Source organism: Callorhinus ursinus, unplaced genomic scaffold (assembly GCF_003265705.2).
Source record: "Callorhinus ursinus isolate GAN/ISIS: 27379988/994484 unplaced genomic scaffold, GSC_fseal_2.0 scaffold1, whole genome shotgun sequence".
Classification (NCBI taxonomy): domain Eukaryota; kingdom Metazoa; phylum Chordata; class Mammalia; order Carnivora; family Otariidae; genus Callorhinus; species Callorhinus ursinus.
In genome coordinates this window covers 140,889,467-140,906,177 of record NW_027397063.1, presented here as the reverse complement: position 1 = coordinate 140,906,177, position 16,711 = coordinate 140,889,467, and the positions used below count along the sequence as shown (strand labels likewise).

The window sequence follows — 16,711 nt, the reverse complement described above, 5'->3', positions numbered from 1 at the left end:
TGCGAGAGGGAAATAGTGTTTGAAATTATTCACGAAGATATCTATATCTGGCTGGATGGCTGCTTGAGCTGTCAGCTTTCATATCTTGTTGGTTCCCCCCCACCACCAACTCTTTATGTTTTCTAAATTAGAAAATCTTAACTCAGAATTATAGGTTGTTGGGAAGCTTTGACGGATATTTCTGGCTTTTCAGATCAAGTGCAGATCCAGAAATTATGGAGAGAGTTCTGAAGACTATTTTCAGTGTTTTACCAGAGGACGTGAGCAGAGGCTTTAGCACCACCTGAAGCTGGAGGGTTAAAGGTCTCAACTCGGGGGACAGTAGCTGACAGTCACATCCTCTTTCTGGTGGCATTTGGCTCACAAGGTATTTTTTCATGTTCTGTTGCAATGTTTGGATGCGATCTTTAATATGCAAAAGACACTCCTGACGGAGGAAGAAAATCACTGGGTATTGAGAAAAAGTCAAACTCTCAGCCATCAAGCCATTTGCCCCACTGTTCAGTTTTAAGAAATCCTGGTGTCTAATCATGAAAAAAATCTGATGTTTAGGCCCGGAAGTCAAAGATCCATACTGTTCAAAATCCTGAATGTATCACTGAGACCCACTACGTGTATTAGCAGAAATGGTAATTTAAAAATATTTTATTCCTTATTTTAAACACTATAAGCCTTTTCTGTTTGCCAGTCACAGCAACTGAGTGTGGGAAAGCAGCATCTTATACTCACTTTCATCTCAGCCCTGTAGGCTGAGGAGACTCATACTAAGCTGCCACAGTCAGTTTGTATTCACAATTTCCACTGTGTCCCTCAAAGGCAATTCAGGATCTGAAGGCATGCTATGGACCCCCATTGTTTTCCACAAATGAGGAACGTAGTACATTGGGAAGCAGCATCTTTCATTTGTATTGTGATGCCTTTCCTTGCTGACCCCATGGCTGGAGCTTCTTCAATACCAGTTCAACATATCTTTTCTTTTTTCCCCAAAAGTGGTGAAATATACATAATAGAAAATTTACTGCTGTCACCATTTTTTAAAAAAGATTCTATTTATTTATTTGACGGAGAGAGAGATAGCAAGAGCAGGAACACAAGCAGGGGGAGTGCGAGAGGGAGAAGCATGCTCCCTGCTGAGCAAGGAGCCCGATGTGGGGCTCCATCCCAGGACCCTGGGATCATGACCTGAGCCGAAGGCAGACGCTTAATGACAGAGCCACCCAGGTGCCCCTGCTGTCACTATTTTAAGTATGCAATTCAGTGGCATTAAGTGTATTCGCAATATTGTGCAACCACGACCACTATCCATCTCCAGAACTTCTTTACTTCTGTCTCATGACTTGTCTCAGATTCAAGCTTTGTATTTATGAGAGAGTCCATTTATTATTTTTATTTGTGACCTTATTTCATATTGTGAGGTTTACTTTTCTACTTTCATCACCATTGTTGTATTTCTGCAAACCACTTTTGATAGGATTCATTTTTTTTTGAACTGTGATATTATGCAATTCAACTGTAACAGTGATAAATGCAAGTTTAACAAATGTAAACAGGAACTGTCAGGTGACAATAAAGCATATTAGTTAGGATAAACTATGTATGACTAACTTCATGTTAACCACTATGAACTGTCAGTCCCTGAAACACATACATTGCTTTTAAGAACATAAAAAAATCAGAAATTCTATGAAAATTATGATCAATCTTACATTTCAGATTTTTAAACTATCTATGCATGAAAGGTTTGCATTGTTTTTCCTTCTGTATCTGTCAAATGATATAGAGGCTACTGAGGGACTAGGGACCAATAGAGATCCTTGGACAACTTACTGAGAAACATTGTAGGAGAGGGAGATACCTGAATTGCTATGCAAAACAGAGAAGAATTTGGAGTTCTGGGGACAATACAGAAGGAAGACAGTGAGGCGGAGAGGTGGAAAAGCAACCCAAAGGGACAATTTATGAGAGAAGATTATAAATCAGCCTCATTTACCAAGACAGATCAAATGAAATACTGGCAAGTTGAATCCAGCAATGATCAAGCTGGAACTATTAAAACTAGACTGGAAAATTCATTAATGTAACCTACTATGTTAACAGATGAAAGACGACATGATAATCTTAATGAAATAGAAATATTGATAAAAACCAATACCCATTCATAATAAAACTCTTAATAAACCAAGAGTGGAAAGAAATTTCCATAACTTGATAAAGGCTAATTATGAGATTCCTTTAGTCATCCTGATAATAGTGAAAATTGGAAGCATATTCTTTAAAATCAAGGGCAAAAGAAATATGCTTGCTATTGTAGCTTCAATTCAGCAATATGCTGAATGTCCAGCCAGTTCAACAAGATAAGAAAAATAAAAAAGTCATATGAGATGCATAAAGAAAGAAACAAGTTCATCGTTATCTGCAGGTGATATAATTGTTAAAATAGAAAACTAAGCGAATCTATAGAAAAATATTGAACTTGTTCAGTTCAGCAAGGTTGCTGGGTGCAAAACCAGTATGTAGACATTAGTAACACTAACATATTTTAGCAATAAAAATAAATATTCAAAAGGATAACCAAAATTATAATGTACCTAGGGATAAGAAATGTAAGAACTTTACATAAGACAATATTACAGAAGAATATAAAAGAAGGCCTGTATAAATCGGGAGATATCCCATGCTGATGTGAGGGAAAACTTGATATCATAAATGTGGCAATTCTTCCAGTGGTAATAAATAAATTCAGTAAATTTACAATCAAAGTTTCAACAGAATAAGAGAAAAGCTTGAAAATGTGACCCTTAATTTGATATAGAAGAGTAAAGAGAAGGACTAATACTTTTCAAGAGGGCAAATAAGGAGGGGTGTTCTGATCAACAGGTCAAATTTTATTATCAAACATTTAGACCAGTGTGGTGTTGACTGATGGAATAACAAATCAATGACCAGGAGAAACAGACCTGGTATGCACAAGAATCTCGTGCATGACAGAGGTAGTAGAAGGAATCACTCAGGGAATGATGATCCATTAAAAATGGTGGGATAATCCATACAGAAAAATATCAGAGCCTGTCTCAAGCCATGTGCATACACACTAAAGTCTTGGGGGGGGATGGGATATCTAAATGTAGAAAGAAACTAAGACTTTTAGAAGAAAATACAGAAAACCTTTATGGAATATTCTATAGCAGTAAAAAATGAATGAAATAAGTCTACATGTATCCACTTAGACCGATCTCAAAAACACAATATTGATTTTTAAAAAGCATCAGCTAGAGCGTGCATACAATATGATGTCATTCATATATATTTGAAAAGACACAAAACAGTACTTTTTTTTAAAGATTTTATTTATTTTTTGACAGAGAGAGAGAGACAGCAAGAGAGGGAACACAGGCAGGCGGAGTGGGAGAGGGAGAAGCAGGCTTCCCGCGGAGCAGGGAGCCAGACGTGGGGCTCGATCCCAGGACCCCGGGATCATGACCTGAGCCAAAGGCAGACGCTTAACGACTGAGCCACCCAGGCGCCCCTCAAAACATTACTTTATGCATGCAGCGCCAGGTACCCCTTCCCCTGTTCGCCACAGGTTCCATTTCATTTCATGTGTTCTTTTCCTGGTGAGAAAACATTTATTTTTCCACTGCACTTTTCTCTGCAACCAAATTGCTGTATTTTGTCAAATGTTTCTCCAGATTCTCAGTATGGCTAGTGATGGGTGTCCTAGGGCCATGAAAGGGCCGCTTCAGTGATTCTCTGTGAGCTCAGGGGATGGGGATGGTGGGATATCCCCCTGCATTTTTCATCTCCAACTGGGGCCCAATCTGATATATTCTTCCCCTCTTTGGCTGCAGTGAATCTCTAGTTTCTTTCAGAGCCCAAGAAGGGATTTAAAAATGAAATATGTATATGAAATCTTCCCACAAGCAGACAGAGAGGCAGGTAGCAGTGCAAAGCTAATGTTTCAGGGAGCGATCATGGCTGGGAGGGGACATAAGGGATAGGAACTGCTTGTGTCCAAAACACTGTATCAAGAACATGGTGATAGGACTGGCTTCTGATTCCTCGCTGGCTGTGATCTCATTTCTACTCAAGAATACATAGCATGATCTTTGTAATCCCAGACTGTGCCAGGGACATTTACCCCTTTCCTTTGGGCTTCCAGCAACGTAGTAAACAACCAATGGCTGTTATCAGTTTGCCTTTCAAAAATAAAATCTGGAATCTGATCATTTTTAAAAAATTTTATTATGTTATGTTAGTCACCATACGATACATCATTAGTTTTTGATGTGGTGATCCGCGATCCATTGTTTTCATATAACACCCAGTGCTCCATGCAGTACGTGCCCTCCTTAATACCCATCACCGGGCTAACCCATCCCCCTACCCCCCTACCCTCTAGAACCCTCAGTTTGTTTCTCAGAGTCCATAGTCTCTCATGGTTCATCTCCCCCTCCAATGTCCCCCCCTCATTTTTCCCTTCCTTCTCCTAATGTCCTCCATGCTCTTCCTTATGTTCCACAAGTAAGTGAAACCGTATGATAATTGACTTTCTCTGCTTGACTTATTTCACTTAGCATAATCTCCTCCAGCTCCATCCATGTTGATGCCAATGTTGGGTATTCATCCTTTCTGATGGCTCAGTAATATTCCATCGTATATATGGACCACATCTTCTTCATCCATTCATCTGTTGAAGGGCATCTTGGCTCTTCCCACAGTTTGGCTATTGTGGACATTGCTGCTATGAACATTGGGGTGCACATGGCCCTTCTTTTCACTACATCTGTGTCTTTGGGGGTAAATACCCAGGAGTGCAATTGCTGGGTCATAGGGTATCTCTATTTTTAAATTTTTGAGGAACCTCCACACTGTTTTCCAAAGTGGCTGTACCAACTTGCATTCCCACCAACAGTGTAAGAGGGTTCCCCTTTCTCCACAACCTCTCCAACATTTGTTGTTTCTTTCCCTGTCCATTTTTGCCATTCTAACTGGTGTAAGGTGGTATCTCAGTGTGGTTTTGATTTGAATTTCCCCGATGGCTAATGATGCTGAACATTTTTTCATGTGTCTGTTAACCATTTGTATGTCTTCTTCAGAGAAATGTCTTTTCCTATCTTCTGCCCATTTTTTGACTTGATTGTTTGTTTTTTGGGTATTGAGTTTGAGAAGTTCTTTATAGATCTTGGATAGCAGCCCTTTATCTGTAGTGCCATTTGCAAATATCTTCTCCCGTTCTGTGGGTTGTCTCTTTGTTTTGTTACCTGTTTCCTTTGCTGTGCAGAAGCTTTTTATCTTGATGAAGTCCCAATAGTTCATTTTTGCCCTTGCTTCCCTTGCCTTTGGAGATGTTTCTAGGAAGAAGTTGCTGTGGCCGATGTCAAAGAGGTTATGGCTTATGTTCTCCTCTAGGATTTTGATGGATTCCTGTCTCACATTGAGGTCTTTCATCCATTTTGAGTTTACCTTTGTGTATGGTGTTAGAGAATGGTTGAGTTTCATTCTTCTGCATGTGGCTGTCCAATTTTCCCAGCACCATTTATTGAAGAGATTGTCATTTTTTCCATCGCATGTTTTCTCCTGCTTTATCGAAGATTATTTGACCATAGAGTTGAGGGTCCATATCTGGGTTCTCTATTCTGTTCCATTGGTCTATATATCTATACCTTCAATGCCATCCTGATCAAAATTCCAATGACATTTTTCAAAGTGCTGGAACAAACAATCCTCAAATTTGTATGGAATCAGAAAAGACCCCAAATCGCCAAGGAAATGTTGAAAAAGAAAAACAAAGGTGGAGGCATCACATTGCCCAATGTCAAGCTATATTACAAAGCTGTGATCACCAAGAATCTGATCATTTTAATGGGGCCAAAGATGCTGAACATCATCCAGTAACTGCCACATACATTTCTAGAAATGAGACCAGATAGGTAGATTTTTTATCTTTTATATTTTTTCAAAGTGTGTTTATAAAGCAAATTTTGTCAACAATTCAGTTCATATAAAATCTGATGAAGAATGAATTTAGTAATAGCGGGAATGGAAATTGGCACAGCTTTGGAAAACAATTTGGTAATATGTCAAAAATTAACCCAGCAACTCCACTTCTGAGAATTCATCTCTCACAGGTACCCGTGTTATGTGTGCAAAGATGTGTGTGTAAGGAAGGATACTCACTGAAGAATCATGATTGAAGAATATGAGGATTAGGTTGACTAAGGCCAACAGAAATGCCTATCAAGAGGATAATAGTTAAATAAATTTTGCTTCATCCATATAAGTGAAACCTATTCAATTTCTATAAAACATCGGCTGCTAGGATTTTCATTAGGATTTCATCGAATCTATAGATTAATTTGGGCAGCACTGGCATTTAAACAGCTGGTGAGTTGTCTAATCCTTGAACACAAGATACCGCTAAATTTATTTGATACTTTAAAATTTCTCTAAGTTGTGTTTTGTTATCTTTCAGTATAAAAGTCTTGCACATATATTTTCTAACAGCTTTTGGATTCATTATTTCTACTGTTTTTCTATTTCTTTTTTTTTAAGATTTTATTTATTTTTTTAGAGAGAAATAGAGAGAGAGCATGAGCAAGGGGAGGGGTAGAGGAAGAGGTTGAGAGAGAATCCCAGGCCGACTCTGCACTGAGCGTGGAGGCCAAGGTGGGGCTTGATCCCAGGACCCTGAGATCATGACCTGAGCTGAAATCAAGAATCAGATGCTTAACTGACTGAGCCACCCAGTACCCCTGTTTTTCTATTTCTTAACGTGTTAAGTTTTTCTTTGAAATTGTTAATTCTTCTTCCCATTTTCCTTTCATTTATTGTTCTTTTTCTAGTTTTATATTAGGTGCTTAAATAATTACTTTCATTTTGTACTGAAATAAATATTCTCTGTCTCAATGCAGATTATTATTTTTATTATTATTTATTCGGATTGTCCCGTCAACACATCTTGAACTGTATTCTATAGGTTCTGACTAAAGTGCTTTTTAAATTTTTTCTTCCCTAGAAATTCTATAATTTTAATTTGTAGTATTTTTTTATTTAAAGTTGAAAGGTTTTTAACATTACCAAATGGAAAGGGCTTTTTTTCCCTCTAATTTTGTTTTTACTTTATCGCTGTGTGATCAGAGAATGTTTCCTGTATTATTTTTACTTTTTGGAGCTGATTGAGGTTTTATTGTGATTTAATATTTGGTCAGTTTGTATGAAGGTATATTCTCTATTTTTAGGGAATACAGTTTGATATAGATGAATCAGATGTGTCAATTATTCAGGTGATCTATATCTTTACATACCTTTTTATACACTTGATCTGTCATGAGCTGAAAGAAATTAATTACACTTTCCAATCCCTGTAATGTTTTTGTCTCTTTACCCTTATACTCTTATGATTTTCAATTTATGAGCATATTTTATGCCATATTATTTATTGCAAAGATATACGTTACTGTTTTGGATTGTCTAGCATTACAAAGTGTCATTTTTATCCTGTTTAATGACTTTGGACCTAAATATCACCTTCTTTGATATTCACATCTGACTTCCTGCTCTCTTTCTGTGTGCCTTGGCTTCTATCTTTGTCCATTCTTTAATTTTGACCTTTCCATAACAGTATATTTTGCTCAACATAAAGTTGGATATTGCTTTGTTATATATGAATATGTGTGAATTTCTGAAAACAGATGAGTCCAATCCATTTATATTTATTAACATGACAGAATTGCTTGATCTTTGTTTATATAACTTTAAGTTATGTATTTAATAGTTTTAAAAAATATTTCATTGTCTGGTATGTTTTATTTGCTTTTTGTGTGTGTGATTCTAAATTTAGAACAGTTTTTATTTTAATTCTAGCAGTTGCCTTTATAAGTATAAATTCGTAATTATAACTAAAACTGTGTAATGTATTGCCCTTAGTGTGCTATCTCTTTACATTCCATTTGGTAATTTTCTTTTCCCCTCTGTTTTAGGCATCATCTGATTGTACTTAGTTGTATCTTTCTCATGCTAACCTTTGCACTGTTAAATATAATTATTTTCCTTTCCTTGATTTATCTACTTTAAAGAATACTCTTTAACTCCTTGCTATTATAGAAGCAGCAGTAAGTGAGCATACTCTGCTCCCACGTTCTTTCCTCTTTCCTTTTATTGCTATTTGTATCATGTCCACATTTTCAGGGCCTCTGAGGTTTTAGGGGTAAAATGCCTTGATCATCATTTGTATCTCTCTCTGCAGGCACCTCGGTTAACAAGCCCCAATGTGCTGAGTCATTTACCAGGCCTCCGCCCACTTTTGGCCTTCCGAGATTGTTATGACATCTTTGTCCTCTGCGCTTTTCTTTCTCCTTCTCTTTGTTCTTGTATATTTATACCGTTCTTTTCCCATGCTGTCATTTTATTGGCGTTCTGAGAGGGTTGGGGTAAAACATATGCATGCTATCTTCCATATTTAACCAGAATCCCCAAATAACTCTTACTTTTGAGAGAAAATGCTTTGCATTAAAAGTTCAAAATAAGGATAGAGATTTTACATGCTATATGATCTCAGCCTATATATAGTTAAGAAAACTGCAGACCCAAAGTGATGCCACTTAGACCGAGTTCCCAAACGGGGGCTTAAAACCCAATCTATTGGCAGTTTCAGCCTCCCTGGGAAATGTGGTCTTGACTGGTCTGTCAGGAAATTGTTCTTTCCATTGACATCAAAGAGTTGGTCACTTGGGTCCTCTCCATCCCCCAAAGAAAGATGAGGTAATCTGCATGAGAAGACACCTTGCTTTTTCCCCTAGCAAACTGACCCCTCTGGAAGAACCCTTTTCCTTTGCTCACAACTTTCTTGCCCCCACCCTCCTACCTATAAAAACCCTCCATTTTGTACAACTCCTCTCAATGCTTCTCTACCTGCTAGATGGGCTGCTGCCTGGTGCATGAATCATTTGATAAAGCCAATTAAATCTTCAAATATATATAGATAGATAGATGTATATATCTATTTATATACATAGAAAGAGTGAGGGAGATTGAGAGAGAGAAAGACTAAGAGAGGGAGAGAGGACAATAAGCTAAAATACCAAAAGCAATTTCTCTACCTAGTTACTCTCTTCTGATTTATATTTTTCAGTAGTCTGCATTTTATGCAATGGCCATTTTTTTTTTTTAAGATTTTATTTATTTGACAGAGAGAGACACAGTGAGAGAGGGAACACAAGCAGGGGGAGTGGGAGAGGGAGAAGCAGGCTTCCTGACAAGCAGGGAGCCCGATGAGGGGCTCGATCCCAGGACCCTGGGATCTGACCTGAGCCAAAGGCAGACGCTTAATGACTGAGCCACCCAGGCACCCCAAAAATCATTTTGTTTTTAAGCTATTTATTATGATATGTAATGTGCATAATAGAAATGCATGTGCACCATAAATTCACTGTAAAACGAACACTTGTATATTAGCTCAGTCTACCATAACAATGTACCATAGACTGAGTGGTTAAAGCACAGAAATTGACTTCTCACAGTTCCAGAGGCTGGAAATTGGAGATGAGGGTGCTTCCTGGCCAGGCTCTGGCGAGAGCCCTCTTCTTAGCTTGCTAAGGATTGATTTCTTGCTGTGTCCTCACATGACAGAGAGAGAGAGTTCCGGACTCCGTTCCTCTTCTTACAAGGACACCAGTTCTACTGGATCACGGCTCTGCCCTTGTGACTTCATTGAACCATAGTGCCATCCTTAAAGGCCAGTAGAGTCACGTAGGTTAGACCTTCCACATGTGGATTTGGGGGGACATAATCCAGTCCATAGTGGCCATGTGGCAACTACTCATGTCACTAAATGGAACATTATAAGTACCCCACAAACCCCTTCCCAATTATGTCCTCTTTCCTCTGCCCTAGAGGTTTTATTTACATTTTTTACCTCCTAAGTAAGCATCTCTAAACAAAATAGTTAAGTTCTGCTTGTTTTTGAATTTTGCATAAATGGAATCATACTTACACAAACTTTTGTGTCTGGCTTTTTTCATCTTTGTTTTGTAGAACTATAGCTTATTCATTTTCATTGCTGTACATTATCCCATTTTAAGAATGTAAGAGAGATATTTAACATATGCAAAAATCTTTGGACATTTGGTTGTTTCCAATTGGGGCCTTCTATGGGCAGTGTTCGTAAACTTTCTCATAGCCATATCCCGGAGCCCACACATATTTCTGTTGAGCGTATGTACCTAAAAGTATAATTAAGAATCACAGTATATGTGTGTCTTCACCTGTATTTGATGATATCCACCGATCTCCAAAGAGGTTGTACAAATTTACATTCCCACAGCAGTATATGAGTTTCTGTTACTCCATATCTTTCCTAATACTTGGTATTGTCACAATTCAAAAATTTCCTCATCTGATGCATATATAATAATCTCTCAGTGTAATTTTAATTCACATTTCCTTGATTAAGAAAAAGATTAAGAATATTTTTATGTTTATTGACAATCTGAGTTTCTGCTTTTGTGAAATATCTATACAAAGTTTTTGCTCATTTCAAAATTAGTTGCTCTGATGTGTTTCTAATTGATTTGTAGGGGCTCACTCTTCTGGATATAAACACTTTTTAGGTATATGTGTTGCAAATATCTCCTACTCAGTAGGCTTGCTTTTTCACTCTTACAAAGTTGTCTTCTGATGAACAGAAATACTTAATTTTAGTATGCTAAAATGTATCAGTTTTTTCCTCTATGGTTATTGCTTCTTGTGCCACATGTAATAAATCTCTCCCTAAACTGAAGTCATGCAGAAATTCTTTTTTTCTCCCTAAAATCTTTATGTTTTTGTCCTTCACAAAGAAATTTAGATGTTAATCTACCTAGAATTGATTCTTATATGTGGCATAAAGTTTGGTGTTCAAAGTAATTTTTCTTTTTTTTAATGTAAATTCAATTTAGTTAACATATAGTGTATTAGTTTCAGGGGTAGAATTTAGTGATTCATCAGACATTTCTCCAAAGAAGACATACAAATGGCTAATAGACACACGAAAAAATGCTCAACATCACTTGGCATCAGGGAAGTACAAATCAAAATCACAATTAGATACTGCCTCATGCTGGTCAGAATGGCTAAAATTAACAACTCGGGAAACAACAGATGTTGGTGAGGATGCGGAGAAAGGAGGAGCCCTCTTACACAACTGGTGGGAATGCAAACTGGTACAGCCACTCTGGAACACAGTATGGAGGTTCCTCAAGAAGTTAAAAATAGAGCTACCCTATGACCCAGCAATTGCACTACTAGGTATTTATCCAAAGGATACAAAAATCTGATTCGAAGGGGCACCTGTACCCCAATATTTATAGCAACAATGTCCACAATAGCCAAACTATGGAAAGAGGCCAGATATCCATCGATGGATGAATGGATAAAGAAGATACACACACACACACACACACACACACACACACACACACACACACAGGAATATTATGCAGCCATCAAAAAGAATGAAACCTTGCCATTTGCAATGATGTGGATGGAAATAGAGGGTATTATACTAAGTGAAATAAGTCAGTCAGAGAAAGACAAATACCATTTGATTTCACTCATATGTGGAGTTTAAGAAACAAAACAGATGAACATAGGGGAAGGGAAGGAAAAATAAGATGAAATTTGAGAGGGAGGCAAACCATTAAGAGACGCTGAACTCTAGGAAACAAACTGAGGGTTGCTGGAGGGGGGCTGGGTGATGGGCATTAAGGACACTTGTTGTGATAAGCAAAGTAATTTTTCTATTGAGATTCCTAATTCTTCAGCATCATTTATTGAGAACTGCGCTTTCCCTACTGATCCACAGTGCCACCTTCAGCACAAATTCAATGTCTGTGTGTGTACTGGCCTGTTGATGAGCCAACTATTCTGTCCCACTAGTCTGACTGATCTTACCCTAGTCGCACACAGTTTCAATGATTAGAGCTTTACAGTACATCCTAACATCCCGTAGGGCCAGTTCTCTTCTCCCACCTTGTTTTTCTTCCTCAAAAGTGTCTCGGCTATAATTTGCGCTTTGCATTTTCATATAAATCTTAGAGTCAGGTTGTTGAGTAATGCAAAAAAAAAAAAAAGCCTATTGGGATTTTGATTGGGCTCATTAAATTTATTAATCATTTTGGGTAGTCTTACAATATTGTGACTTCAAATCCAGGAATATAATACATCTCTCCATTTATTGGGTTTTCTGTAATATTACTCAGTATTTTTCATAATTTTCTTTGTAGAGATCTTACTCATACTTTGATAATCCTGTTTCTAGATACTTGATATTTTAAAATGCCAGTGTAACTGGTATTTTTAAAAACCATGCTATTTTATGTTTGTTGCCAGTATATAGATATGCAATTAATTTAGGTATATTAACTTGTACCCAGCTACCTTTCTATTCTGTCTTGTTAACTTTAATAGTTTATCTCTAGATTATATTGGCTGTTGTATCACATAGTTGTATTAACTGTAAATCATGGCATCTTTGTTATTTTTCTTATTCTTATACTTTTTTTTTCTTTTCCTTGCCTTACTATGCGGGCTGGGCTGTCCTTTACAAAGCTAAATAGAACTTATGAAACAGATATCTTTCCTTTTTTTCTTTTTGTTTCTGATCTCAAAGGGAAAGTTGGCCATGTTTCACAATCAAGCATGATATTTGCTACCTCCTTCAAAGTAATTACCATTTATCAGAGTGCAGCAATTCCCTTTTATTCCTGTTTTTCTAGGTGTTTCTAATCACAAGCAGATATCAAACTTTATCAAACGATTTGTCATGATTATTCTTCTTTATTAATAGAAATACAACTTACAATGGACCCTTGAACAACTCCGAGGTTAAAGGCACTGACCCCTCCCATACAATAAAAACCCACATATAAGTTTTGACTCACCAAAAACTTAACTATTACCAGCCTAATGTTGACAGGAAGCCTTTTCGATAACAACAACAGTCAATTAGCACATATTTTGTATGTTATATGTATTATATACTGTCTTCTTACAGTAAAATAAGCTAGACAAAAGAAAATGTTATTAAGAAAATCCTAAGGAAGAGAAAATACATTTACAGTACTGTAGCATATTTATTTTTAGAAAAAATCCATGTAAAAGTGGACCCACATAGTTCAAACCTATGTTGCTCCAGGGTCAACTATATTTTCTATTGTGGCATGTATTAATGTTATGATCAGCAAAAAAAGTTCTTTAAAATTTAAAAGGTAGAAAAAGAGAAAATTCTACAGAGTTCCTATTCTTGAGGCAAAGGTATATCAGTCTTGCCCTGAGCTGGGGGCACCTCTCCCGGATGTGTTGGTGCAGGTGTTTTGGGGAAGTCCCCATGTTCCAAAAGTACAGAGGTTCCATCTGCTAACCCAGGGAATTGGAATTCTCTTGGGAATATTAAGGTCACTTTGAAGTATATGAGCCATTATAACATAAAGAGCTTTATTCTGGGTAATTTTCTGAATATGCTCCAGAACCATTTGTTCTTAGTTCTGTCTCAGTTTTGCTCCTGCCTCTCAGAGTAAGCTGTCCCTAAACTTGGTTCATGTGTGCGCCTAGCAGGTGAATGTGGGGGTATATGGGGGAAGCTCATCTGCCCAGACTACCCCAGACCAATGAAATCATACCCTTTGGGACCAAGACCCAGGCATTAATATTTTTAAAATTTCCCCAAGGGATTCCAAGGTTGAGAACCACTACTGATAGTTCTCCGCAGTTGAAAGTAATATGTGTGTTTATGCACCAAAGTCCACAGAGAAGGAAATATCTAACCACCCCAAAGAAAAATCAAAGAAAAAAGCTGCCAAGTGAAGGAAGAGAAGGAGAACAGAAAGAGGAGGCACAGGAATGACAGTGACAGCAAATCTACTTACTCGATTCCTTCTGGAAGCTCAGTTTGGGTCATGCCCACACAATTGACCAAAATAGTGACTGTAATAAATAAACTGAACCACCTGAGAGGACAGTGTTAAGGAAAAGCTAAGAGTCGCCATGTTTCTCTGATGTCACCTATGATCACCTTGACGCTGAATGATTAAATTCATAGCTTTTAGCTAGGATCAGCTTTTCGGTCTTGTCACATAACAGCTGCTAACATTTACTGAGTGCCTAACCTGGGCTGGTTACTTCATCCAAATTATTTCTAATACAACTGGACCTGCAGGTAAATATTATATCTACACTTTTCAGGCTAAGAAAACAGACTGAAAATAACTTAAATAATTTTTCTAAGGTCATACAAGCTAGTCAGCTATGGTGCTGAGATGTGACCTCAGATTGATAACAGAACCCTCAGCAAGATGGAAGGAAACAAGAATCCCTTCTCCAAAATGTCCTTCTGTGCTGACACCTTCACTTCACTATACAATATAGCCTGAAATTTCATCCAGCAAGTGTCTCTTTTTTCCTAAAAAATAAAGAGACAACTTCTAGGAAGTTAGAGGTAAAGGGAGGGTTACCTAAGCTGTCATGGGAATTAGTTGAGTCCGATTGTTTTCCCAACTTAGCTGAGATCAGTCACTTTGAGGAAATGGGCCCCTGGCTAGGAATGGTGGGGGCAGGCACAGGGAAGTAAAATGCTGGCTCAAGGAGAAAATTCCAGATGGAATTAGGCTGGGGTGGAGAACTCTGTCTAACCAGAGAGAAGAATTTTCAAGCTTGAGCCAAGGGATTACCACAGGGGGAAGGAGACACTGAAGAAGGTGAGTGGAAAGGGGTAAACTGATGGGAAGAAATGTTGGTGGAGAAAACCCAAAGAGAAATTTCTCCCACTGGACATTTTTCTCAGGACTAGCTTGGGTTCCTAACAATTACGTCCTAAAAAAAAACAAAACCTGAAGATAAGCTTGACCTACAGAGAGAGTGAACCACTCATCTCTCATAATTTCAGTTTGAGCAGAAGTATTTAAATCTATTTTAGTTTTCTGTAAATGTCTTTAATGTGCCCTGTTTTACAGTTACTTAGGAACACATCTATTTTGAAAAGGGAAATTCTGCTAATTAAACCACATTTTCCTGTTGACTTGCAATTAAATTAAGAAATGTGTTCACATGGGGGGAAAATGTTAACCCAAGGATTAAATTAAACTCATATCTCCAACTCCACAAACCTTTAAAAGTAATATATTACATACAATATTACTTGTGGAAAAATTCATAGCAAATTTGATTAGAATTATAATTTTGGTGAAATATTAATAATAGGACACTGAGAATTCCATACCTTGAAGAATATCTTTTGGAGTAGAGCTACCAAGTTCATAAGATTTAAATATATAAATGCAGGCTTTTGTGAGAAGACACCTAACAGCTTTTCTGTCCGGCTATGACTCCATCCAGCAATTATGATTCATCAAATCTCAAGATGAAAAGAATATTCACTGGTCACTTGGTTCTTTAAAGGGATTTTATTTCTAATTAGCTGTTTCTTAAAGCTAATTAGGATGTAACTCAACCAGGATGTGTGGAGAGGAGTTTGTATATATGCTATTTTTCTTTATTTGTAATTTTTATGTAATTGGATATATTTAAAAAAAAACACCCAAGTAGAGATGACATACTGAGAGAATAAATTACCTCGGTTCATTTCCATTAACTGCCTACTTCCTTATTGCTGATACTGTTCTAAGCAGGGTGCAGGCTGGACCTCTTAACTGGCTCTGTGACCTTGAACAATTTGTTTAATGCTTTTGAGTAACAGTTTCATCATCTGTAAGATGGGGATGCAAATCCCTTCTTCAAAGGTTTCTGTACCTATGACAGTGATGACAGTTTGGAGGTATTAGCAAACGGTAGCTTACTATTATCGTTAAATATCCTTCTATAGGATCAGAAAATCCAAGATTGAATTAAGAAAATATAACTCCCACTGCTTGGCCATAAAGATAAAATATGTAAAAGGAAAATGCAATGCAACTACATGGAGCAGTGCAGTTTCATTTTGAGATGACTCTTTGCCAGAGCTACCAGCTCACTGAGTGCCGTCCAGCAAACCAGCAAGCTTCCCCAGAGTTGGGGGGAGAGAGCTCCTTTTACTGGAGCCTCCCAAGAAGAGTCTGGCTACCATCTGTCAGGCAGCTGAGGCAAGGCTGTTCTTGCAAATCAACCTCCTGGGAGCCAGGGCTGAATTTGTCATTAGGAACTTCCAATTTGGACAGTCACCAGGGAAGATCCTTGGAAACTAAGCCAAAGTCTCTTTTTTGTCCTAGTTTGGCTTGCCTTGAAAAACAAAACAAAATAAAACAAAAACTGAAGGCAGATTCTGAAGCTACCTAAAGCCGTTGATATAATACAGACATTTGACCAATTTGTCTCTGATCATTACTATATTCCCCAGTGGCACGAACCTTGAACTATTAACATTTCTTGGACTACTGACCTGTGTAACCTGCTAGTAGTTGGGGGTAACTTGGGATATTGGCAGCGCCTGTGACCAATGTGATCCTGCTAAGACAATCTCCGCTCTGCCCATTGTGGTCTGTCTTCTTTGTCCTCTGTCAGGTGCTGCTCTTTTGCCCAATAAACAGCCAGTTCTCATCATGGCTAGATGTAACAGAGTAACAACTCATGCCTATTTCATCTGCCCAAAGAAACCTTGGGACCCTCTTATTGGTTATTATGTTGTGAGACAAGCTGGTCTCATATGGTAAGAGTGTACCCGGGTGCATCAGCAAAGCTTATTCAT

General features: G+C 37.7%; 1 protein-coding gene across 3 annotated transcripts in view; it reads right to left on the bottom strand.

The window, feature by feature from the left end:
• SCN10A (sodium voltage-gated channel alpha subunit 10) overlaps nt 1-16,711 on the bottom strand; it is a 93,371-nt gene that overhangs the window by 74,724 nt on the left and 1,936 nt on the right. For all 3 annotated transcript variants that reach the window (XM_025870888.2, XM_025870897.2, XM_025870906.2), the window contains exon 3: nt 13,902-13,982. In XM_025870888.2, coding sequence (XP_025726673.2) covers nt 13,902-13,982 — 81 coding nt within the window. The remainder of the gene's footprint in view (nt 1-13,901; nt 13,983-16,711) is intronic.